Genomic DNA, 27,548 nt, shown 5'->3' on the forward strand with positions numbered 1-27,548 from the left:
TCAGCGTCAGCGCAGCTCGGAACTCCTCACCCCTCTATGGCCCGGGCCTTAGACTCATAGCTTCCAGGGGGGGGGGGGGGGGGGATTGCCGCTTTAAAATTATGGTAAAGGAAGGCCGCGGTCATTGAGTCTGCAATGTGATGCAGACACCTCGGGCAGGAAAAAAGTTCAAATCAAGCCGACCAAGGACTCCTGTCCAAGTGTATAAAAGTAGGCATGCTGTGGGATTTCAGAAAAAATAAACATCCCGCTTCAGTGGATTCAGGCTCCCTGCTGTTGCCCAGACACAAAGAGCGGCAGTGTAGCGAGCCTCGCGAGCTGGCCCGTTTGTTTGCCCAAGTCATTTAGAAGCAGCAACAGAGCGCAGATAAGGACCACTTGGAAAACATTCAGCACGATCAGCAGTCTGACTCTGGAAATCTTATACTTCATTACACAGTCCTCCAGAAGTTCAAAAGGAAATAAATAGCATGTATAGCATACAGAATTGTCATCAGAATTCCCCTCCCCAACATTGCATTGCTTTTAGACCAGGGCCCCTCAACTGGAGACCAAGTAGGGACTTTGTGACTCTTAAAAGGACTGCTCCTGCTAAATGTAATATTAGTTATATATGGAGCTATTAGCTGCCACCTAAAGCTGCGTCCCCACTGGTGCTGAGCGCTCTGCGCTTTTACTTCTTGTACTTGTTATGTAGACGTCCCCGCTCACGCAAAATACACAGGGCACCCTGTGCTCATTGTTACAGAGTTGGTGACGTCGCCGCTCTCAAGCATGTGCGCGGTCAGCGCGCGCGGTGACGCAGCCCAAGTAGAGCTTTTCGCACTGAAGCTCTTGTAAGTTACAGTATCTCTCGTGTTATAAATGCTTCCTAAACGTTTAAACGAATATAACATGTTTGAAAAGTTTTTAAATGCATCTAAAATTACATTACATTAAGCTTGTGCCCCTTCTACTCCTAAATATTTTCTGATCTGGACCTATTAGAACACTACAATAGTTGAAGTGGCCTTCTTTAGACCCTACATTTGCAATAAGTTCCTGGCAGTGAAGGGGTTAATTGTTTAGTTCCCAGATTAAGGCAAAATGGATTACTCCAAAGAAAGGACATCTCAACACAGTACTGGTAAATATGGCTGTATTTGATCTGTGTAAATAATGCATATCATATATGAAAAAGCGACACTTGACAAACAAAAACGCCTGGGTTTTTTTTGTTCTTTTTTTTTTTTTTTTTTAACCCAAACATGTTTTTTTTTTATGTTAACACATACACAATTTATCGGAAGTTCCAGCAAATAGGATTTGACATATATTCACAGTGACCCATAAAACTTTCTTAATATCATTAACATACACCATATTAAAGTATTATAATTTTTTAATAAAATGTCTATGTACATAAGCTTACATATTCTGATGTGGATTCAGACATTTAATTAGACTCTTGTATGAGTCTTGAAAACAAAAACAAAATACTGTTGAAACTTCTTATTAAATCCAACATGTTGAAGTTGACTTAATGGGGCATTTGGGGCAAAAACCACCTGATTGGCACTTCGATTGATATAGAATCGGCCTATTAATGTAGCTGGCATACTGTATAACAGGGGTGATGCAGCAACGTAAAGAAGTTTGTTTGGACATATTACTTCTTCTCCGTCTTGCGTTTGCAAGAAAAACCACGTTTCCTACTTGGAAACAAATGGTGAGCCAGAAGAGTCACCTCGGACCTGGTGAATTTTGATGAAAATAAAAAGGTAAAAAAAAAAATGTACATCTCCCTACACACGGAGCACTGTTGTACTGCAAATCATTACAAAGGGGAGAACACAACAGATCAGCTGGTCAACTAGATATTTGGGTCTTCGTATCCAGGCAAAAGTGGTGTAATTCTGGGACAAAAACTATTTGCATGCCTTTTTATTTAAAAAAAACTTTGAAGCTGTGTGATACTGTAGGCATATGCTTATGAACTAAAAGGTGTCACTGCATGCTCATTTGCATGTCATTTCCCAGAATCCATGGCTGCAGTGAAAGCACTGTATGCAAAGAGATAATGGTGAAAGCAGGGTGCTGAGACATGTGAATGTGCTCACAAGTGGTGTTTTTATTTATTGAAACAAATACATAAAGGGTTTCAGCAAGATACAAGAGGGATGAGAGAGAGAGGGGGGGGGGCAGAGAGAGGGGGATGAGAGAGAGAGAGAGAGACGGGGATGAGAGAGTGAGAGAGAGGGGGATGAGAGAGAGAGTGGGATGAGAGAGAGGGGGATGAGAGAGAGAGAGAGAGGGGGATGAGAGAGAGAGGGGGGATGAGAGAGAGGGATGGAGAGAGAGAAAGAGAGAGGGATGAAGAGAGAGGGATGAAGAGAGAGAGAGAGGGATGAAGAGAGAGGGATGAAGAGAGAGAGAGAGGGATGAAGAGAGAGGGATGAAGAGAGAGAGGGATGGAGAGAGAGAGATGGATGGATGAAGAGAGAGATGGATGGATGAAGAGAGAGAGAGAGAGGGATGGAGAGAGAGAGAGAGGGATGAAGAGAGAGAGAGAGATGAAGAGAGAGAGAGAGGGATGAAGAGAGAGAGAGAGAGGGATGAAGAGGGATGAAGAGAGAGAGAGAGGGATGGAGAGAGAGAGAGAGAGAGAGAGGGATGAAGAGAGAGAGAGGGATGAAGAGAGAGAGAGAGAGGGATGAAGAGAGAGAGAGGGATGAAGAGAGAGAGAGAGAGAGAGGGATGAAGAGAGAGAGAGAGATGAAGAGAGAGAGAGAGAGAGAGAGAGGGATGAAGAGAGAGAGAGAGAGAGAGAGAGAGAGAGAGAGAGAGAGAGAGATGAAGAGAGAGAGAGAGGGATGAAGAGAGAGAGATAGAGGGATGAAGAGAGAGAGAGAGGGGGATGAAGAGAGAGAGAGAGGGGGATGAAGAGAGAGGGATGAAGAGAGAGAGAGGGATGAAGAGAGAGAGAGAGAGGGATGAAGAGAGAGAGAGAGAGGGATGAAGAGAGAGAGAGAGGGATGAAGAGAGAGGGATGAAGAGAGAGAGAGGGATGAAGAGAGAGAGAGAGGGATGAAGAGAGAGAGAGAGAGGGATGGAGAGAGAGAGAGAGAGAGAGAGAGAGAGAGAGAGGGGGATGAAGAGAGAGAGAGAGGGATGGAGAGAGAGAGGGATGAAGAGAGAGAGAGAGGGATGAAGAGAGAGAGAGAGGGGGATGAAGAGAGTGAGAGAGAGGGATGGAGAGAGAGAGAGAGGGATGAAGAGAGAGAGAGGGATGAAGAGAGAGAGAGAGAGAGAGAGAGGGATGAAGAGAGAGAGAGAGAGGGATGAAGAGAGAGAGGGATGAAGAGAGAGAGAGGGATGAAGAGAGAGAGAGAGGGATGAAGAGAGAGAGAGGGATAAAGAGAGAGAGAGAGGGATGAAGAGAGAGAGAGGGATGAAGAGAGAGAGAGGAATGAAGAGAGAGAGAGAGTGAGGGATGAAGAGAGAGAGAGGGATGAAGAGAGAGAGGGATAAAGAGAGAGAGAGGGATGAAGAGAGAGAGAGGTGAGACAGGGAGGTGAGAGAGATGAACATACTCTGACCCTGGAGGGTGGCAGGATAAGGGGAAATGTGAGGAAGTGCTTCTTCACACAAAGGGTGGTGCAGGGGCTAATACAGTAATGTAATTAAAAAATACTTGGGACAGACATCGGGTCAGTGGTTTTACAGGGGATATATGAAAATGGGCAGACTAGGTGGGCCAAGTGGTCCTTATCTGCCATCAAATGCTAGATTCTATATACCGCTTTTGCTTCAATTTCTATGTATAAGGAGCAAGTGGCTGTTTTGATTTCAGTTTAAGGCTGCGTGAGATCCGATGGTGCTTTGTTAGCTCAATTAAAAGCTACAGTGGGAACAGAGGGTCTCTGGAGCTTAACAGCGGTACATTTCAGCTCTAGGCACCCCATACTTCCCGGGACACGTACCTGGGAACGGAATGTCCCCTCCAGGGTAGATAAATTGATGGTTTAAATCTCCTGCATTATGCAGTCCAAAAGGAAGCCACACTGTCATTTGTTGCAGCTTCCTTCTTGGCTCATGACTCGTGAGAGGGGAGTGGGGTGTTAAACAACCAATAAGTACTGGCAGTAGCATTCCCAGAATGTACCCAGGGGGTCCACAGAGCTGAAATTAATGTGGGTCATCTGCTTCCTTTCCAAGTAAAAATGGGGGGCCCGGTGGAAGGAGCTGCGGTTTTAATTGAGAAATTTGGAAAAGTTGCTACAGGAGCAGTTAGAAGTGACCATAAATTAATGGGACGTGTTCCAACTTCCACAGTTTGCCTTTAATTTTGCGAGGCAGAAATTCACCAGGGTGGAGGTGACCAACGTCTGAATTTAGGAGATTGGCGTCAAATGGAAGAAGTGTGATTAGTGATTTACGGGGATAGTTCTCGCTGGCATCGGATGCAAGTACAGTTGGGCCCCGGGTATACGGCGGGTTCCGTTCCAGAGGCCCGCCGTATAGTGAAAATCGCCGGAAAGCGGATCCGGCGATTTTCAGTGCTGCGCATGTGCAAACCTGCATTTTCGCCGTTCTGCGCATGTGCAACCTGCGGCCTGCGCATGCACGCCGGGTGCACCCGCCCGTTCTGTGCATGTGCAACCTGCGCATGCACACCGGGCGCACCCGCCCATTCTGCGCATGCGCGAATTCAAATTCAACATGGCGGCCCCCTTCTCGGTGCCGCCGTATCAGCGGATCGCCGAAAAGCGGGGCCCTGTTGTATCAGAATTAAGATTTTTTTTCCCTCCTAACCCCTTCAGATCTGGAGAGGCAAGCAAGGCGGTGCTTTGAAAAGTCCGGGTCTCTCAAATACAGAGTTTTCATATAAAAACTAGAACTATTTAACTTCCCTCTTACCTGCAGAATTTATTTATTTAAAAAAAAAAAAACACGAGCAAGGATAACATGATTAAATAAAGGTAGATAAGTGGTTGCATGTACATAAAAAAAATAAAAAACTGGTAACATGGATAAAATAAAAAATATAGGCTTTATATACTGTGTAAATAAAAATATGGTTCTGAAACGTTTAAAGAACTATTTCCTTTTTTCACTCAAAAAAAACAGGTTGGTCAGATTCGGTTCTGCTAAGATCACTCCAGAGATTGCAGTAAAGCAACGGATCAATTGATTTCCATGGCAACTGAAGTTCTCAACACTAAATGAATCTTTAAAACCGTTAGGCTCCGATCGGGGGAGAAAAGGAATGGGAGAAAGCGTTGTCACATTTTTTGGGAAAGCAGCATTGTAACAGGCACTTCAAGGATGCATCTTAGATACTACATTGCTCTTCGGATTTAGAAAGCTGGCCAGCAAACATTTTCTGGTCTCATTCCCAATATGGACCGTTATTCCCCTGCTGCTGCTCCAAGTTGTTGATGCCTTCCCCGGGAATATGGACTGAGTGCGCTCAACCTTCATCGGACTCGAACCCCTGGGACACCTCTTCAGAGGAGCTGTCCTTGTGGATTCGGCCATCGCTCTTCATGCTGTGGAAGGTTTTCTTGAAGGCCTCCATCATGGCATGTGCCAGCTTCTTGGCTTCTATTTTGCTCTCGCATTCGACTGCGTGACAATCCATCTGGAAGCTCAAGTCGTCGTTAATTTCCCTATACACCCAGGCGAAGATGTTGGGGCTCACGTTGTGATCGGCCGTGCAGTAGGCGATTCGCGCCACTTGGAATGTATCCATGTGAACGGTTGCTTCGCCCTTGAGGTCCTGATGGTGAAGCCGGACCTGGAAGGGGCGGATTTCAAGGAGGGCGTTAGAGGGGAATACGTCCTCGCGGGCTAATGTGTGCTTCTTCCACAACTCAATCACTGGTCTCTCCGTGCATCCGGACAAAAACTGCACCCCTGTGGTGGACAGGTTGCCCAGATATGTAACCTGAAAAACAAAAAAATTAAAATCAGTTTAACGCTTTCAACAGCCGAAGTAACTCCTGTATCACTCCATCAAAAGCTGAAATCATATTACTAGAAGCCAACCTTCTTTATTGAATGCCAAGTAAAAACAAAGCTTATGATCCCAGTTAGAAAGTAATTATATTATCATGGATTTAAAAGGCTTAATATTTCCTGCAGAACACTGAAGGTGAAGTATACAAATATAACATATACAAATATTTAAGCCCTATTGAGGATGATACAATATGCAAGGTCTCTATCAAGGAGTTTACTCTGTGTCAAGGTTTATACTGGCACTTGGAAGGAGACACCTGTAGTCATTAAATCATAACTGCTCCCATGACTCAAAGTGGAGACGCATAACATGGTTCTATTTGCTCATCAAATCATGTGCCAATTAATTTCAAATGACCATGCTTTGTCATTAAAAATATCACTTGTAAACAAAACATCTCAAGGTTCATTTAGAATAAAATAAAAACTAAAAACAACAAGAGTTAGTAGTACTGTAAGAGACGTGCGTAGAGGTACGCAATAGAGACTGGCTTTAAGGTGAAATTAAATAAGGCTTTTATTGCACCTGCTTCTTTAACACAAGAATATCATCAACGTATGCAAATAAGGGGTCAAACATAGCTTCAGTTCCACTTGGGAGTATTTCTAGTTAAACATATGCAGTCCACAACTCCCTTTAGATTATGGGCATGTTTCCCAGCCCCAAACATATATTTTGATATACAACAGTCTAAGGCCAAGGCCTCGCTGTCTCAGATCACGCGCCCACACTGCAGACAGGCGGCGCGTGGAGAGGCACTTGAAGTTATTTGCGGTCCGTAGGGAGCATTTTTGCGAGAGCGAGGGGGGCGCAGCCATGAAAGGGGGCAGAACAATAGAGCTCACAGCACTGCAGCAGCCCAAGGGGGTAGGGGGTGGTGTGTGTGTGTGTGTAACTGCTGTTTGCAAGTTTGACATTTTCCCTCTTCCTGGTTTTATAATGATGTCCTCCCATTGGCTATCACTAGCTGGCTTGCCATTGGTTGATGGGAGCCAGTCTGTGATTGGCTCCCTCGCGCACCATGTTACGCGTCACCGCACGGGAACACAATCCTCGTGTATCCCCTGCTGGCTGACGCGTCACAGCACGTAGTCAGTTGGGCAGCGAGGAGGGACTGGGACCGGATCGTGAGGCTACAAGGAAATGGTGAGTAGCGCTCACGCGGTCGGGCGCGCCGCCGGGCTCAGCGGGACCCAGCCCTTAGAATGTAAAGTCTTATCTGATAGCTGTAGGGGGGAATCCTTCTCTGCTCTCCTAGTGTAGCCTTTTTGTCCTAAGGCACATTCAGCTTTCAGGTTTTAGAAGTTTTCTCCCCCTTGTTGTCTTGTTGTCTGGCTGTCAGTATACAGCTGCTCAAGATCTCTCTGTCCCTTCCTGTTTCAGCCCATGTGTGAGCTCAGGAGTCTCTCTTCCTGTCTCAGAGGCAGGCTTTTCTGAGACCTGTCATCAGCCAGGTGGTGTTGGTTAATTGTCTACCAGCCGTTAACCACCACACTGCTGGATTAGAGGCACATTTCTGAACAGGGATAAGTCCCCTGTTACAAGTACCTTACTGCAGGGGGGCGCAAACTTTTTTCCCTGCACCCCCCTGCCGGCGGTCACCTCACCCCCGCGGCCCTCCCTCACCTTGGCTCCGTCACGTTGCCATAGCAACGAGACGGCACACGTCCTCGCCTCGTTGCCATAGTGATGCGTGTGGAACCATGGTAAGTAAAGTTTTACAGAGGCCCTGCAGCTCCCCCGGCACTTAATTTAAGTGCCTTCGGGAAGCGCGCTGGGCCTCTAAACCACGCGCCCCCCAGTTTGTGCACCGCTGCCTTACTGCACCAGCCCACACAGAGTGCAGGTTTGGCATCATCACACACGTAGTTACTTATTAATATAAAGCAGCCCACCTTAAGTCAATTAATTAACTGGTACTTAAAGGATAATGTAAAAAAAAAATATATTTTTTTAAATGGGTGGAGATGGAATCCTTGGCACGGACAACACCTAATCTAGATATGCTATTATGGCCAACTAGCATACATAGATCAGACCTGAAAATTCCCCTCTAAAAATATGTGGGATTCAACCAAATAATAAATATTAAAAAAAAAATACAAAAAATAAATAAAAATCTGCCCAGCATAAACTCCCTAAATGCACCTCTAACCCAGACTTTGTCCCAGGCTTGTCTCCCATGAATTTCCGGGCCTGAAGTTCAGGAGGTGCAATTCGAATATTTCATTTATGGTCAGATAAAGACGTAAAATAATTTAAATCAAATAGTTGGGCCATCACATACTAAATTCATCAGATTCCTCCAATTAAGGGGATTTGTTAAATAAGAGATCCCTGTTCAACGTTTGCTACTTTGGAGGACCTATGCTTAAGTAAAAGGAGAACACAAGAGTTTGATATCTTATTATACAAATTACTAACTGCTACAGACTCTCCTACCAAGTCCCGGTTTATGGCAAAATGGGGAGGGGATCTGGGGGAGGAGTCAGGTCAGGAAGACTGAGAAGATATGTTTGAGGGGTGGCAAAAAGTTCCATATGTGTTCTAAACTAACCCCTCCACTGCATTGCGGTCAGATTTGGCAGGGAAGATGCAGACAATTTAAAAAAAGGTCTTTGGTATACAAACACGCTTGCTGGCAGGAGCAGAATGTGCAGGAAAGTCAGAGTGGCAGCCACGGCTCTGTACCAGGTTCACGTCAGCTTGCTGGTGGCAGATATATGCTGTGTCTGAAATGTTGGCTTTAGCGCAAAATCAAGAATGTCCCAAACATTCCATTGACAGACTGAATACAAGGGATCTCATTCAACCACTATTTACTTTGGCTAAAAAAAACCCCACTTATTTAATTTTATTTTCTTTGAGCCGGCTAAACCTTTTTCTGCCATGATAGTCAATGAATGCAGTATGTATCACATAGTTATCCGAAGAAAAAACACAAAAAAAGACAGTTAAGTGTGAGAAATGTCACACTACAACTCCATTGTATAAAACTATTCACACCCTCCCCCCTCCGCCCCTCCTAACCCAACACCCAGAGCAACAAAAAGTTAAATTAAGGTATCTGTTTCCTAAACGAAGGCAACTAAACAAATATTTCCAACTGAAGCAGTAGCGTTCAGCTCCATTTATTACGAAATCCGTTCTATACCGAGCAGTCCTCGGCTGACCTGTAAGGAGAAATAAAACCCAGCAACATAGCTGCTCACGAAGCACAAGATCCAAAAGTCAGACATTAGGTCAGTTCCCCGACTCTTCTGCTTCTCCAATAAATAACTACGCACAGTATTTGGCACAAACAGCTGCTAATAACTCTGCCGGGCTTCATAATCCTCACCTAAAATCGCAGCAACACCCCGACAAGATTGCTCAACTTCAACAGAGGAGGTGCCAAAAATGGGCCCGGTCTTTTGTTTGTATTGTAATTATAGGAAGTAATCATTAGGTGAACAGATGCATTAGATGTGTTTGATTTAAAGGCGTTCTTCCTACTTTTTTTTTTTTTTAACTCCTTGTTTTATTTCACTGGATTGAAACAGTGGGGCCCCCTTAAGCCAAATGCCACTATTTTCAGTCCAGTGGACCACTTGGTTTGCGAGATACTTAGTCGTGAAATTACTGGGATTCAATCACTGTCAGGGGATCAAAATAGCTGCCAAATCTCAAGCCAATAGGAAGCTGCAACACCATCAGTTGTGTCTTCCTATTGGACAGCCATTTAAAGCCCCTTTAAAAACCTATTAGTAATAACGGTAACTTGACTAGTAAGTATCTCGGGAACCAGGGCGTCCCAGAGCTGAAAATAGCACGGTTCAATCTCTGGAGGATCCCCCAAGACTGTAAAAAAAAAAAAATGGAGGTTAGGGTAGATCGTTCTTTAATTGTGCCCGATTTCCCCTGTAGTGTGCTCCTCACCGTTCCGGCACAGCTAGGAGTCCAGACTGACAAGTCATGTATCATTCCACTGTTGCACTATAACTGCCAGCAATGGTTCTGTAATTGGACGTGTCAAACAAGGATATAGTAAATGGCCTGCGCGATTGTGAAACTGCAGGATCAGTTTGCACAACAGTTCATGTGTTTCTCATTAATCTGGGGAACATCCCCAAGCTGCTTGAATGGTTTGGTCAAACGTGTACACTATAAGGAACGTTGCTCACTTGCTTAACATGTGAGCGAGTAAGGGCAGGGACCTCTGCAGCAGTCAGTCCGTCACACCGGCCCCTGGCAGTGAAAGCATTAAGATTGGTAAGGATTTGACATTGTATGGGTGTGATTATATAGACACACACACACCATATAAATAGAGACACACACACACCATAAAATACTTAGGAACCCGACAGAATTTTTAGGTGCCCGTGTTGTTAGGGGCGGGCAGGGGGAGCCGTCGTTAGCCATATCCTCAACATCCCTTGAAAAAGTCGACCTTGGTGACTTCATTTAGGTGACGAAATTTGGGGGGACTAGTTTGAGCGGAGCACAACTGCATGGATAATAACCAACCTTCAGTGTGGAATATTTATACAATTGAGCTCCTGCTTTGTACACTCTGAACATTATATTACACAGAACTTTCCTTAGCCGGCCCTCCAGGGTCAGACTTGTATACTGTAGTTTGGACAAATCTGCGTATGGACGCCTAAAAGACCTTTGCTGCCGAGACACCGTTCCAGTCTGGAATTATTTGGACTGTGCAGAAAGGACTGCCGATGGCTGAGACGTGCGGGAAGGTGGCCGGCATCTCTACATGCTATTTTATAATCTCCAATTGCGAGATTATTTCTTGTCCTTCTACCAGATTACATTTTGTAAACTTCTTAATCTATGGAGTGCGTGCGCTTCTGTTTTTTGTTATATATACACACACACACACACACACACACCACACACACACACACGAAGCTTGTACTTCTACATTTAGCAAAGTGTTTGGGTGTTACAGTGTGCCACAGGGAAAGATAAACAGGCAGACTCTAGAATGGTTGTTGAATGTATACAAGATGAGAAGTAGACAATGTGACAATACAACATTCCTACAAGAAGTGAAAATATGTTATAAGGTTACTAAAGTATCAGTTGTCACGCCTTAGGCGGAGTCCCCGCTGGCGCTGACCGCATTTGGCGCGGTTACCTCTTTGAATCTTCATCCTTCCGTCCAAGCGGTGCGCCCATGTACGCTCTCCCAAGCTTGGTGCGACAAGGGAAAGAGTCTTTCGAGCGCAGAGCAGGGTCCGCTCTGACCAATGGGAAGAGAGGCAGTGTGGGCTCAGCGGAGAGAGGTGGAAGGAGAGAGAGGAGAGAGAAAATGGAGGGACACACACACAGCCCCGATCCAGCCAATGACACGCCCCCTCCCTTAATAGCCACACCCCCGCTCTAAAATTATTGCAGGACAGCCGATCGCTCATGCTTGGAGAGCTGGTGACGTCACCGCTCTCACGCATGAGCGAGCTCAGCGGCAGCGTGGCCGCAGCTTTACTGTATGTCAAAACGGTTTATGACTTTGCCGTCTTCAAATCACGTGTTTGTTATTTGGGATCTAGTCAATTTCATTCTTGATTCCATTCGGTCCATTCCATATTCATTTTCTATTTGGATTCTTCTTGCAGAATGAATTTATGATGCAGAAGATTTCACAGTCTACAAATTCTCCCGGTCAGTCCTCATATTCATTACTGTTACTGTATCAATACTTACCAACTTATGCTTAATCTTGATTTCATGGTGGAAGGCTTCCACTTCATGTCTGTGAGTTGATATTGGGGCATACATTTGGATTATGACACCTGAATCTTTTTTGTCAACTGAATGATGATTCTGGCGGCTCTTTCCCATTAGCTTTCATACTTCATCAGGTTGTTTCTCCATCTCTTGTTAATGATGAAGCCTACTTCACTGATTCTTCCATTATCTGCACCTCTGTAATAGAATAGGTGTCTGCTTTTGAGCTCAATGAGGCCTTCATCTTTTCTTCTAACTTCACTAAGGCCAACAATACCCCATTTGATCTTTTCAAGTTAGTCTTCCAGTGCTGCTTCACTAGAGAGAATCTGGCGGATGTAGGTAGCCAGGTTTAGGTTTAAATGACAGCTTTAGTTTAACCTCCAGAGATATAACACCTTCTGCCTGCATCCTGAATACAGTCAAGTCCAGGGACTTCCCAAAGTATGAGGGCCATTGCTTTTTGGTGCATGTAGGGGGGCGGGGGGGTGTGAGGCCTTACTATGCATGTCGGGCTCAGCATGCTGGCAAACACACACACACACACACACACAGTGAGTAAAGGCATAGACTCTGAAAAAAATGACAAAGTGAAGCAGGAGGCTGGTTCAAATCTCAGCGTCGGCTCCTTTGTGAACTTGGGCAAGTCATTTTATCTCCTTGTGCCTCAGACACCCCCCAAAAAAATTAATTATAAGGCACGCACGCACACACACACACACACACTTTCTTCTAAATCCTATACCACACATTGTTCAATTCTTAATATTCCAACCCATATATGGGTCTCCTATTTAGAGGGGAAACAGCATTTTCAAGGACCCAATTCTGAACAGTCTTGTGCAGATCTCCAACCCATCTGTGTCGCCTCCAATGCATTGTAAAGCAATGTGCTGCAGTTTCTCTTAGCAGTGTAGCGGTTACATGAAGGGGGAGAGAGAACGAAACAACCAGCAATTGTCAAAGTCATAACAAACACATTTGTTAGACGCTAAATCGGAAGATTCTTAATGAGTACTACGTACAAATCCACATTGTGTCCTTGACTTACAAAACGACAATATGCGCAAAGGAAAACAATGAGATTTTCTACATTACTTGGACAATCTGCAGGAGAGTGGGCCTGTGAGACCATATGGTACTTTGCCCTCATTGAGCCAAGATAAACACTCATCGTTAACATAGTTGAGGCGCAGCTATATTATACACTATGGCATAAGAAGCGGCTTTGAATGTAGAAATGCCTTATAATTGGCATTATATATATATATATAAAAAGGCTTCCAATACCCTGCAGGAAGTCGGAAGCCGGAAGCCATACATTAAATATTGCTTGTGAATTCCCTTTATGTTGCTCACAGCAGTTTACAGTGTTCCCCCGTAGAATGAGTAATTTTCTGCCTAGGATTGGCACCCGTTACTTTCCCCAAGTACAGCAAATTATCAGGCTTACATATCTGCTGAGGAAGCAATTCATTTCCCATTGTAAAAGCCTCACTTTCCTCCTCGTCTTGGTGATACAAGAGGAGGGGGAATAAGGCCAATCATCAAAATGAAAAGTGCCTCCATCGGCAATGGAACCAAGAACATTAGGTGCAAATCATCTTTGCTAGGGATTCTTGACAAATATTGTGTATGTTGAAATGTGAATATCGCTGCACGTTTCACACAGTTGGAGGAGAAAATTGAGTTAATCCGTCATTCGAGCACTGCTGAATGCAGCCAGTGCCAGATAGTTCATTATTATCAATTACCAAGCTTGGAGATAACCGAAATACACATTATGTGTATACAGAAGTAGGATATTTTAAAATGAGAAACTTGATGAAACCATGGTTGCTACTAGAAGAAAAGAAAAATGTCCTTTGTCGCAACCCCGTTTAACGGTTATGAATATAGAGAGTTTAGCAGATCCTCTGCGTGGCATTCTCAAACAACTTAATGTGGACTATTACAGGGTTATTAAGAGACAGGTTAGTCAATCACAAGACAGCTTGCTCAGAAATATACATCGTAGCTCAGGGATCTTCAACTGGTGACTGCGAGGGGCCTTGATGTGGTCCTTGCTGCTAATTTCATATTAGTTGCTTAAGCACCCAAGTGCAGTTTTTCACACCGAAACTCACTTGTAATTTAGGGCAGGGGTACGCAAACTGGGAGGCGTGCGGCAGTTACAGAGGTCCCGCGCTCTACACCAAGGCGTTTAAATTAAATGCCGGGGGACCGCGCCAGGCCTCTGTAACTCGCTTACCTTGGCTTCCAGCGACGCGTTGTCATGGCAATGTGATGGCACATGACCGCCGGAGCCGAGCGGGGTGTGGCGCGCACGAGCAGGGGATGAGAGCAGACGGAAGAGTTCGCGTACCCCGAGTTGGGGTAATATAAATATATTTGCTGCAGATGTTATAAATACTCACAAAATACATTTTTAATATATAATATTTGTAATGTCTTTAAAAGCATCTTAAATGTATTACAAAAAGCTTGTGGCCTACTTCCCCAAATTTTCTGATTTGGCCCCTTTGGAGAACTAGTGGGAAGAGCCTGGTTATAGGTTTGACATGTTACTTTGCAGCGGTAAAATTATGTTGCTCGGGTGTTATAAAGACAGGTGTGACATTGTGCCAATGTTAGAACAGCCTCCAGTCACTATGTCTGCACACAATATACTACTTTCCTTTCAAAAGAACGTTGCCAGCGAGATCAGCTGTGGTTCAGGGGTTAGTACATGAACATGACCCATCTGATCAGGTTTTTTCAGCATCTATACTCAGACCTGAATAGGTTTGTAACCTCTGGCTCTTCTGCACTTTGCTGTGGACTTGGCACACTGTCTGGAACAATTCATAATGCCAGATCAACAAATTATCTGACTGGTGGTAAAAAGAATGTTAGTTTGTGACCAGACGCTAAAGAGTGGAGCATGCCATGTAGCACTTTATTATGCTACAGAAAGGCTCATTCGAAACGAGCTAGGTGTAATAAAGAAAATAAAGCAAGTTAGGGTAACTAGACTGCAATACATATTAGGCCATATTTACCATGCGGTGCTGCTACATAAGATCTTCATAAGACACCTTCCAGCACAGCTTAATAAATATGGGGCGTCGTATAATATAGCACTGCTTAGTAAAAATGGCCCACAATCTCTAACCCCGTTCATGTCATGGCAGTTTGTAATGTATTGCTAGTTGCCCTGGCATCCGCTCTATAAAAAGGGGCTAGTTTATTCTGACAGCGGTTTCACTTATGGACTTCGACATAGTAATACAATCCCTCCTCTTACAACTGGTGGGAGACGTTTCCGGACAGTCAGACTGAAGGGTAATTACCCTGGCGGTTGAGTCACAGAATTTACTGTCGGAGCCATTTATCAAGCATTCCGTATAGCCTGTGCTCAAAGGGGAATTAATCTCCTCCCAGCCACAGATCAAATTAGCTGCAACCCTTTAAATCTGTATCTGTTTGCAGACGAGGAAGGAATGATGGAATCTGCTTCGTAACTCTTTCACTGCCAGAGGGGCACGTGGGAATTCCTGGGGCTGAAAAAAACATCCCTATAAAATAAGCACAAGGGTACTTATGCGACTTTTAGCTATCCAATAAACAGTTCAACACACTGGCAGCGAAAGTGTTTAAAAAGGCATCCCCAACCGAGGAGCACCATCACACCAGCAGTTGGCACCGCCATACTTGGCAGCGCCAGCCCCGATTACACCTCCCCCCCCCCCAAATACATTACACCGCAATCCCTCCACCCCTGGAAAATTGGCTTTCCTTTCAGGTCCAGAATGCAAATGGAGCACGAAACACACAATGAAAAACTGCCACGATAAATGTATATATAATCCAGGATTCATTGCCTGGATATCACAAGCCTGGCTGTCACGCACTTTTCAGCGTCATCCTGCACATCTGGTCTTCAAGGAAAAGATTTAATCTTATAAACGTTATCAATATGGACTGTATCAGAGCTCAAGGCAATATATATATATATATATATATATATATATAGTGGAAGCACTGTGTGCTGGGCGATAATGGTGAAAAGTAGGGTTGCAGACCTGTCTAAGACATGCAAATGAGCATACAGTTATATTTCCATTTGCTATATGCTTTACGGTGGAGGGTTTGTCACTTTTTTTTACCCACCATAACTTAAATAATGTGTGGCGGATACCTGTCCAAAGCTTCAAATTGCAAAGCCTGTATAACCAGCCTCACACTGATGAGACCCAAAAGGTCGAAACGGCTGTCTGTGTGTAGGTTTACTGCCTATGTATCTTAACCCAGGCTGTGCTGAAAAGCAATGCAGCAAGCATAAACTTATAGGGATCCATGTCATTTCCCAAAATCCCTTGCTGCTGTGGAAGCACTGTATTGCTGGGTGATAATGGTGAAAGGCGGGGTTGCAAACCTGTGTAAGACATGCAAATGAGCACATAGTAATATTTCCATTTGAGAGAGATATAGATATCTATATCATTTCATTTTTTACTGCCATCTGGTAGAAGCGGCTCCCTCTGAATAAGGAATATGGGAAATGATGGTCTCTCCTGGAAAGTAACATCTGATCCTTACAAGGTGAACACATTTCACAGCCTATTGTGAAATCAAAATCATCTGTTTTACTGCCTTAGCGATGCGACCTGGTATTTAAAACGCCCAGCTTGCAATAACAAGGCAGAGACTAATATTTTTCCTACACACAGATACCCAACAAGCTCTCAGAACCCCCCCAAAATTACCACTAATATATATATATATATATATATATATATATATATATATGTGTGTGTCAAAAGGAGTGCTACTGGGTGTGGCTAATTGTATAAAACAAGAAACAAAGAAGTCCAGAGCAACATCCAATGTGACAATAATACACAGTGAAATACCTATATATCGCTTCGAAAAGGGTCATTTAGTTAACCTTTTGGCCAAAGCGTATAAGCCTGCGAGCCACTTTCAAGGCATGACCATAATATCGCAGGTCCTAACACTACCTGATTAAAATCCTTATTTACCTCTATAATTAGAGGAAGGATGGTCCTGGCATTGAACCTGTCGCAACTAATCCTTTTCCTGCAAGAGGGGTCTGCAACGCAAGTGCCTCTTAAAAAGGAATCAGTGTTAATCGCTCCGTCACTGTGTATATATTTAAAGAGCTCAGGTGACCAGAGGAGTCAGGGTGATAGTTACCTGAAATACATACAGACAAATTCATTAACAGAAGACTGCGTTGATGAATATGCAAAAAGATGGGCAATGAAAATGGCGGTGCTGGGCAAGAATCCGACCAAGCTGGAACGGCGTCAGCCAAGGTTTTTCTAATGATGTCAATCTTAGTGCCCTGGTTTCATATGCTGTGAAGTTACCTGCTCTTAGTCAGAGAAGCTTTTAGTTCTGTTCATCTGAACAGGGCTGATAAGGAGACGAGGAACCCAGCATATTGACCAAGTCCTGATACAGAAAGCAGCAGTCAATAAGCAATTGAAATATTACTTGTCCGGGAGGGTAAAATGGAGCTCAGCGCAGTCTAAATGTCAGCATGGTAACCCTCAGACACTAGAGATGAAGACAACCATGATATTTAGCATGGTCAGGGGAAAGATACCAACGTTATAGAGCTAAACTAATACAAGCAAAAACAGAAAGGCCAGCGCATCATAACTCATACATAAACTCATACAAGCTTCTGGGTGGTTACGGTTGGGGGATTGCCGCTTTACAGTAAGAATTTGTTCTACTTACCATGAAAAATAAAGGTCTCCTTTCTTTTTACCATTGCAAAGTCCTTCTGCAGTTGTATTTAGCCACCCCTACCTATTTAAATGTTATCAGTTGGTAATAATGTAACCTCCCTGGGTGGTTACAATGGCCACTGCCGTACACACTCATTAAGACGTAGGTTGCCATTGTAGCAGCTGACAGGGTAACAAACTGGTAAAATCGCAGCAAAAATATTTTTTTTTCAACATCTTTCAATTAGAAATAGAGCAACTCAGCCATGTCTATTGGGTTATGTTATTACTCAATGTGGGAGGAAGGTAGGGGGGAAAACGGCTGCTTTAAATAAAGCTCCAGAAAGTACGTTCTGGCCCAGATGTTTAAATACTCGCTCTATGGTACACAATTCCTGTAAATTCTCACACACCCAAGAGGTTCCTTGAGGACAAAATTCCTTACAGAACCACAGGCGAGGAGAGGGATCCAACGAGTAACTGATAGATTCCATATTGTCACTAGTGCTCCCTGTAGGGGAGAGGACAGAACGAGCACATGTATTCTGTATGTCTGCCATGAAAAGCAATACAGAATTATTTGGATTTCTGTAAACCCTGTACAATTTGACTATAAGCTCTTCGGGGCAGGGTCTCCCTTTCCTTATGTTGTCATTTACCTGTTGCACTTCTCCCCATTGTCTGCAATTTACTTTGCTTGCATTATAATGTTGTAAAGCGCTGCATACAAGGTTGGCGCTATATAAATAAAATACCTACATACTCCACTTTATTCACATAAAGGGGGCTAAACTCTACTCTAGTACAGGGGATGCTGCTTCAGAGCAGGTTGAATAAATGCCTTGTTCTCAGCACATCACACCTCAATCTGACCAGGAAAGTCCTATTTTACAATTACCCTGCAGTTTCATAAACTGGTGCGGTCTCTAAGCTCACCCTACTTACCACTTAGACTGTATGCTCTCCAGGGCAGGGAAGGCTTTCCTAATGTTACTTATATGCCTGAAGTGCTTATTCCAATGATGTCTCCTATTCCTATGTCACGTGTATTACTGCTGTGAAGCGCTATGTACGTGGATGGTGCTATACAAAGAAAGATATACATAATCAAACCCGCTCAAGAGCGGATAAATGGGTCTCACTAAGGTCCCCCAGGTCTGTTCCACTCTATAAATGACTGACACTCTGAAATGTAAACAGGGATATTTTAGAGAACTGAGGAGGCTTGAAGCATGCAAAGTTAACACTGGTGCTAAAACGGACCATACATTTAAAAGTTCTGCCGGTACATCTCTAAACTGGGTGTACACACACACACACACACACACACACACACACACACACACACACACACACACACACACACACACACACACACACACACACACACACACACACACACACACACACTACATTTTTGTCCCCTATCAGCCATCCATAGTATCCCCTAAACCAGTGTTTCTCGCCAAGGTTGCCACGCTGGCGAGGGAATTTATTGCCGAAAACAATGAATTTCACTTAAACTAGTAGAAAACCTGAATTTGACAAGGATATTTATAAATGTATAATTACATTTACAGCGATTATGAGAACACCAAGTTTAGCTGTAAACGTAAAATTGCCATGAACTACTTATTTTCCGTTTCTACCCAGCTTTATTTGAACTTAAATGTGACAATTGATAAAATGATGGAATGATCCCAATAGAGTGCCCTGCAGAAAACAAGGTTGAGAAACACTGCCCTAGACGTATCAATGGCAAGGTAGGAGAAAAAAGAAGGAGCACACAAAATATGGTGGTATCAAAAGATTACCAAATGTATTAATGCATCAGAGCGTTATGTAGTAACGTTTCAGGACAGAAGTCCCTTCCTCAGACCAAACAGGTGTCGGGACTGCGCACTTAGTAAGGCCCCAAACAGCATCTTAACAAGGAATTATGGGTGATTTTGGTAGCTCCCACAGCGAATGCCAAGCACCCAGAGACTATTTAAGGTGCCTGGAGAGCACTGAAGGCTAAACCCTGCTGAAGTCACGTGTCGGTGATGAAACACATTGGGTTGCGTCACTGACACCATTATGTTGCGCGGGAAACTCGGCCCAGTTGGTGAAGCAAAGAGGATTCCTTATTCACAGCTGTTTGGTGGGAGCTCAATATAAAGCACCCCGTGTGCTGGGTTAACCTGTTCAACGACTGCTTGTTCCATTTGCTGTGGGCTATCCAGATCCCTGGTGATTGGTTACACAGGACTTGTGGAAACTACGACGGAGCCCAGCTTTTCCTCTACAAAAGTTGGTTGGTGACTATACATCAGCACTGCTTGTTTAGATTAACACTGGGCTGTGCGCTACATACAAACATACACCAAGCTGGAACAGAGTTTGGCCCACACTCAAATTTCGGTAAAAATCTGGCACACTGCTCGGATAACAAATGGGAGCTGTCTCTATGGACGGTCTCATCTATCCTCACACATCTTCATATCCGCTTCCCTGCGGCTCCAACCAAGTATCCAGGTTCACCGACCGGGCTGCTGAAGGGGGAGCAGAAGGATTTTTACTGCATTATTTAACCCTTACTGCCAATAGTGTTAATAACAATAGTTTTCAGGTGGATGGGGGTGGAGGGGGAAATGGACTAGCTATGAAAATTAACATGTAACACCAATACCAAATCTAATCCATCAGATAATGTGAAGCCAGACAGAGAACAAATCTCCCAAGAGCACAGTTATGGCCACACTGCTCCAATAAAGGATTACACGATGGAAGTCACCATTAAATGTATAAAACGTATTTTTCAAGGTGATTAACATTGTGAATTTCTAAAGAAATTATCACGACATCCCTTCTGAACCCAAACGGCACGAGAGGGGCCGAGGGGTGATGCAAGAAAATACTTGTAATCACGTGGTTTGTGGTGGCTTAAATATGTTTAACAAAAGCAGTCTTTTCAGGATGTTATTGTTCAAATATCCAAATGGAATCAATCACAGCCGGAATCCGCTGGGAATTTACGTACGTGATCAACAGATCTGTTCCTATTAACCACTGCAGGGTTTTTATTTCTGACGCACTCTGTGCACTTTTTCCACATTACCCAAGAACTAGTACAGATTCCACATAGTTATTATACCTGCCACTGGAACTGTATTTTCTGCAAATTATTTGTAAATATAGGATTTTTAGCATTATTAATATAATTGCCACTTAGATTTAATCACTTACAAGTACAACCATTATTAATTTGCTTCCGCTGTAAAAGTGAATGTTTCTATTTTTGAAGTCTATGTGAAAAAAAAAAAAAATTTTTTATATATATATATATTTTTTCCCTTCCTTATTTGCTAGATCTGCACCGGAATGTATTTTACCTTGAACCCCTAACCAAATACATTGCATAAACAGACAGTTTTTCAGTTGAACATGGCACCAACATACTGCACATGATCTTTCAACTGTACCCTATAATTCTAGTAGCACTCATGTACTTCCTACGGTCTCTGTGAATCTCCTCGAATCCTAGCGGGCCATCGGTCATAATATTTACTTTTATTTTTCATGCACTTCTGTGGATCTCCTTGTGTAACCTCTTTCAATATCTCCAGTCACTTGAGAAAGAGCTTTATACAGCTCGAAACGTGGTGTGTGCCTAGAATAAATTTATTTTCTACAAACCCGTAGTGCCCTGGATCCTCTATTTTGTTCATAAACGATATAAATAACGACAGACATGCAGTGTAATGTACAATTTAGGAAAAGTATTGTAGTTATTAAGCATTTTACTGCCGTTTCTAAGCAGTATCCCATGAACTTAAACAGACTTCTCTACAGATTAGGTGATGCTGTATAAAAGGGGGTCCCCCTGCATGTACAGGTTTAGTACCTTGCATCCTGCGTGTGGCCGGGATTTCATGAGCGGAGTCGTGGTGCAAAGTTCGATGTCGTCTGGCTGGTGGTAGATCACAGCTGGGAGAGGCTCTTTCCGGAGGGTTAGGACGTTCAGCTTGGATTTTAGCATGGTCTGGAAGTGCTGAGAAACCGGTGAGAGAAAGGATATTAAAGTTAACCGATTACACAGAACTGATCAAGGACAGAAAGTCAGTCTCCTGATCCTCCCAACAAAAGTATATAATGCATCTCCCATTCTATGGTCTTTTTATTATTCACAAACTAAATCAAATGCAAAAAGCCAACAAAATACAAAGAAAAAACAAAAACACAAGATAATATTCTGACCATTTGTTCATGGGCTAGCCCCGAAGCTCTGCTTTGGGATGGTGGCTGCGAGACCACATTACACATGACATGTCCGGTAATGCAAGCTTTATTTCCTGGAACGCCTTCCCAAAAGCACAGATTTATTTTCTTCTCCGTGCTTTGCTGAAAAGAACTCAGTTTTTAACAGGGATTATTTAAACCCCATCACTGCCAGAAGGGCCTGCAAATCGCTGCTTTGTGAACAATGTGTTGCAGGTCTCTCTGGCAGCAAAGGGGTTAAAAGTAGGCTAATTTTTTGGGGGGAAAGGTCTCTGAAGTGAAATCTAAGGGATTGCAAAAATTCAGACACCTACAAGTATTTTTGAATAATTTTTACTTTGGAAACGAGACGGGTTTCATTTACTCTGGTTTTGCGCAGGCAAAGCCCCCGCTCTCCTCCCTCCTAATCTTTATTGGCTTTAAGAGGAACATGGTGAGCTAGAGGTTGAGGAAACACTTGATTGAGAAGTGCACCCCAAATTTGGAGACCCTGATGAAAAGAAAATTCTTCATTCCGCAAGAAACCAAAACAGCGAAGACTTTGTACAAGCCTGACCACATTTGTTTGAGGGTTATAACATGTACAGGCACACCCCGGTTTAAGGGCACTCACTTTAAGTACACTCGCGACTAAGGACATATCGTCCAATAGGCAAACGGCAGCTCGCGCATACGCCTGTCAACACGTCCTGAACAGCAATACCGGCTCCCTACCTGTACCGAAGCTGTGCGCAAGCAGGGAGACTATAGAGCCTGTTACACATGCGTTATTTACATCAGTTATGCACGTATATGACGATTGCAGTACAGTACAAGCATCAATAAGTGCAAAAAAGGTCGTGCTTCACTTTAAGTACATTTTTCGCTTTACATACATGCTCCGGTCCCATTGCGTACATTAATGCGGGGTATGCCTGTAGTTGGTTTCACAAATGTTATTTTGCAAATCAACAGGGATTGCCTCTTTAAAAGAACATGGCAGCTACATAAAGCCAGCCACATGTTGGGCTCAGTTGCCCAGCCTTTGGGAGTTCAATCTCTCAATGACCCCACACGTGTGTGCATTTCCACTTCTTAAAGCACATGTTTTTCCCATCAAAGTTTCACAAAGTGGGGGATGATCCTTTTAGCCCGAGTTCCTGAAACTTTAGTGGGACGTGTGTATTAATACAGGAGGCCTGTAGCAAAACAAACTTTCTAACTCATTGCATGTATACAGGGAGTCTGTAAAATGCACTCATTCAGCTGCTAGCAATAAAGAGCAGAGTGCAAACACTTTCATATCCAAGTGTAATCCCGAATATCTGTGTTTATGTGGGGTTCTCTGCACAAATTCATCAGTCTTGAGAATGTGTGAAATGTTATTGATTTAAAACATTTTTTGACTAGAAAGATAAAAACCACACGTTTCCCTGCTTTCTAAGCCCATTCAGCAAATAACTAAAGCACATACTACAGTATTCTTAAACAAATCATTAACATTCTTGACACAAATCCACACCATAAGGCTATCCAAACTATGAACATCCTTTACTATGACGCTCAGTTCTCCAAAAAAAAAAGCCTCAAAACGTCAAGAGAAATCATGTTGCAAGAGAAAACTACAGTACCAGCCAGCAAAGCCGATGCTAACATTCTAGACTTTGTTATTCTAGTTCATTGTAGAGTGTAAGTTCCTTGCGGCAGGGCCCTCCTTACCTACTGTACCAATGTATGTTAAGGTTTGAAATGTTGCTCTAGTGATCCAACCCTATTGCACTGCGCTGCGGAATAGGCTGACACTTTATAAATGAGAATAATAATTAAAGTAATACTGTAGTAATTATTGACACTGGCTGCAAAGCAGTGCTTTAGACAGGATCTACAGGGCAGTTTATCCAAAGTGCTAGTGAGGGCACAGTACAACTTTGACATTCCTTTTTTTTTGTGGTCTTAGTATTTGAAGAGTGAAAATATTCCCTGGAATTTTAACCCTATAACATGTAACTGGTACTGATTGATTTTGCTTCTTGGCGAGACTGCTATAAAAAAACAAATACTGTAATTTAACAATATTCTGTAATTTATCACTATGACACAGTTAAATTGCAAACCCTCCTAGTCCTGACGAAAGACCCCACTTTGAGGTGGAACACGTTGCCCAACACTTAAATGGGGGGAGGGGGAAGGGAGATGATAGGTGAGTATAATTTAACAATATCTCTGACTTTCCATTGCAATTTTCACATTATAACCCTATGTACATTTTAATTAAACAAGATTCCAATTTGACATGTTTTCTAAGGCATGGAAAACTCATCATGTACAGTTTTTAGGTCAGCCCAATAAATGAATAAAAGGCACACTGAAAAAAAAAAGAGAAGCTAAATAACTTGTGTTCCAAGGAATCTGTTCGCATTCCACACGCCTGAGATCCTCAATGATTAATGCCAAACAAGCAGCCCATAATGGAAGAAATTACAGAACGTACACAAGTAAAAACATATTTACACTCGTAACTATCAAGACCCTAATTATTGGGTGGCAAGCGAGCTGGTCTTAATTTATACACGTTCACCTTTAAAGGCAGACAACATGCATCAGGGGTGGGCAATTATTTTGGCTGGCGGGACACTTCCAAGGCCTCACCAGCTTGTCCCCACACCTCCCCTTTTCACTCTTACTACCCTCATCTCTCCCACCCCATCAAGGCTGCGATGGCAGAAGTTGGGTCCGACTTTGGATGGGACCCAACATTCGTGTTACGACCACCTGTGTGGGCTCCCTTTTCTACCACATGCCCCAGGAACTGAATGCGGGAGAGATGGGGGCCCTAGCTGTGGCAGGCCAAATTCAATCATTTTGCGGTTTGCTCAGTGCCGGCATACACCCTTGGGGCCTTATTCTACATTGTCCAAAGCGGCCGGAAATCCCAAATGAGAGCGACAGAAGGAAAAAGAGACCGGACACGCACACACACACACACACACACACACACACACACACACACACACACTATTTTCAGCTCTGGGGTGAAGTTACCAGTATTACTTCCTGGTTATCAAAGGGATTTTAAATGGGCGCCTGATCTGATAATAGTGCTGCTCAGCTCCAGGGGCCCTTCGGTTCCCATCACGCTAAAGAATGTGGGAGGGATTGCGGCTTTAATGGTGTATATTAGTTTCTCTTCTCACAGCAGTTTTTTCTGTTTGTTTCTACAGATTATGTATCAGAGTTATTGTCAAGCCCACCCGCTGGCGGTCAACAATTACACAAGAGGGAGAGGCGTGAAGAGCCAATTGTGCTTAAAAACATATGAAAGACAACAAAAAAACACCTTATTCATGCCGGGACAGTAGCCAGGTATCTGTTTAGATAAGAAGTGAACAAGTGAACTTGTGCTTTCAAGCAGCAGAAGAAAGAAATATCCGTGCTCCCTATGTAACTAGACGATATAGCCTATTGTATGACATTTTGTAAGTGAAAAGCAAAAATCAAGAGATAAAAGATTAATAGCATAATGCGACAATGATAAGTGACCTAATGTTGCAAAAATATTACTCCACGGGTTCAACATACACAAAAAAAAAAAAGTATATAAGTGTATAGTTGCACCAAATAAAGTCTCTCTCAATAAAAAATATCAAAAACGCAACATAGCTACGTAATGGATTTGTGACACGAGTACTGATGGATCAGATGTCCATAGAGAAACTGGACCGCCAAACTTGTTCGCTGGGTAAGCTGCTGCTCCGTTGGATGGTACCCCATCCATGGTAGAAATCTGGAAACTAAGAAAAGAAGCACATGCTCCCAAAGTGCGATCAAATGTTATTGGAATTGATTTCTAGCGTATCAACAGCACGCATATTTTTTTATTCTATCAAGTTACAAATCCAACGATTTAAGTAAATAGGTTTTGCCCTTACTATACGATGCTAGATCAACAGCATAGAATAGCAGTGTCTTGATGCTGGTCCCCAGCGGTGTCTCCGCTGTTTCTCAGGTGTAATCCTGGAGTGGCGCTTTCCCCTCTCATGTCACAGGGGTGTCAGAGTCAACTGCATAAAGTCCGTCCCAATACATTTCGTTGAAAACCTGGATTACCTCTCGGAGGAATCTTATATTAAGTGGAGCGGCTTCTTCATTTGATTTGGGAAGCTCTATATAAATTACATTTGGATTTGTAATTTATTTTAACTTTTTGATATATTTTTTTATTATTCCAAGTGCTCTTGATGCACTATAATCGGAGAGATTAAAAAAAAAATATATATATGATCGCACTATGGCAGCACACGCTTCACTTTCTTCATTTACAGCTTGTGCTTTTAGCCTCTAGGAACAATGTTGGCTTTAGGTCTTTCTGTGAACAGTGAAAGGATTCCTCAAAGTAGAACAAGCCCCCCCATTACAATTACTTTTTACTAGGTGGTCACTGGTTCAAGAGATGTCTACCTCTGATGTGCTGGCACATTAGAAAACGTAAAATGTGTACCAAGAGGAAGCTGCTTGTAAAACGCTATTAGATACTAATGATCTTTGAGATCTCCATGAGCCTTTTAAATAATAACCTCTTTCTGGAACCAGACAGACCTCACAGGGAAAGAGTTCCACACAACTGCGGGTCAGCACCACTTTCAGATGGAAAGAGGTTCTACACCCTACCTCCAGAAGTCAATCTCAATTTCCGCCAAACACCTTCCCTCTCTAAACGCTTTGTTGAACAAGTGGGTTAAATAGCCCTGGATGACCAGTACTCCCTATACTCTACAATATGCTTTTCCTACAGATTCTAAGCCAGCCGTTCAACCTTAGAGAAAGGCACCCCTAAAAGATTTTTTTTTTAAATCTCGGGGCTCTCCCCTGCTCTTCAGATCTCCCTCACCCCCACCCCCTTGCTTACACTCAATCCTTTTCACCACCCCTCATTACCACACTCCACATTCACCCATTTACTCAACACACCACATTTATCTCCCTTTTTACACAACACACTCACCCTCAACCTATTAATCCTGAACACGACATTCACCCCCCGCCCCCTTTTTTTTTAGCATGTTCCTGTATAGCGCTGCTAGTTTTACATTGCGCTTTTCAGAGACATTTTGCAGGCACAGTCCCTGCCCCGTGGAGCTTACAATCTATTTTTTTTGGTGCCTGAGGCACAGGGAGATAAAGTGAATTGCCCAAGGTAACAAGGAGCTGACACCAGGTTGGCGCTATAAAAACATATCTACATGGTCCTGCAATCCAATGTAGTCAGTTGAGACCCTGTATGCAAACTCATCTGCCAATGGACATCATAAAAATGAATCTGGCAGCCAAGAGCTTAAAGTGAGACATTTGTACACAGTGGATGCAGGATCATATCCTGCTCTATACAGCGTATTTATTTAGAGGGGGGAAGGGGTGGTGGTGGAAGAATGCTGAAACGTGCGGCTTTGAACCACTGACTACGTGCCGGTTTATCTCTTAAGAATTTCCACCACTTATTGACTTCGTGGGATTAACAGAGGATAGCGTGCGTTCGTTACATAACAATACATAACAATTATATCCCGCTGTAAATAGATGGGTAAGAGAATGATGCATGCCTTCAAATATACTCAGATTTCATGCGCCTGCACCAAGTAATGGCAGTGGGGAGGGGGTGGGGAGAAGATTGCGGAGGAAGTACTCAACACCCCCACGCAGAGGCACCAAAGCAATAAGTAAAACTAAAATAAAGTTTTTACGTTCACTGCAACTTAAAGTGTAAGCTCATTGGGCCAGGGATTTCCTTTCCTATTGTCCGATTGTGTTCGTTGCACTTATTGTATTATAATTCCCAGTAT

The 27,548-nt window shown here is 43.4% G+C and overlaps 1 protein-coding gene across 3 annotated transcripts in view; it reads right to left on the bottom strand.

The window, feature by feature from the left end:
• Positions 1 to 1,775: 1,775 nt before the first annotated feature.
• PID1 (phosphotyrosine interaction domain containing 1) overlaps positions 1,776 to 27,548 on the bottom strand; it is a 46,452-nt gene continuing 20,679 nt past the window's right edge. For all 3 annotated transcript variants that reach the window (XM_075570192.1, XM_075570190.1, XM_075570191.1), the window contains exons 2-3: positions 21,359 to 21,505; positions 1,776 to 5,929 (exon numbers count right to left, since the gene is read on the bottom strand). In XM_075570192.1, coding sequence (XP_075426307.1) covers positions 5,453 to 5,929; positions 21,359 to 21,493 — 612 coding nt within the window. In that variant the 5' untranslated portion in view covers positions 21,494 to 21,505 and the 3' untranslated portion in view covers positions 1,776 to 5,452. The remainder of the gene's footprint in view (positions 5,930 to 21,358; positions 21,506 to 27,548) is intronic.

Source organism: Ascaphus truei, chromosome 14 (assembly GCF_040206685.1).
Source record: "Ascaphus truei isolate aAscTru1 chromosome 14, aAscTru1.hap1, whole genome shotgun sequence".
In the NCBI taxonomy this organism is placed as follows: domain Eukaryota; kingdom Metazoa; phylum Chordata; class Amphibia; order Anura; family Ascaphidae; genus Ascaphus; species Ascaphus truei.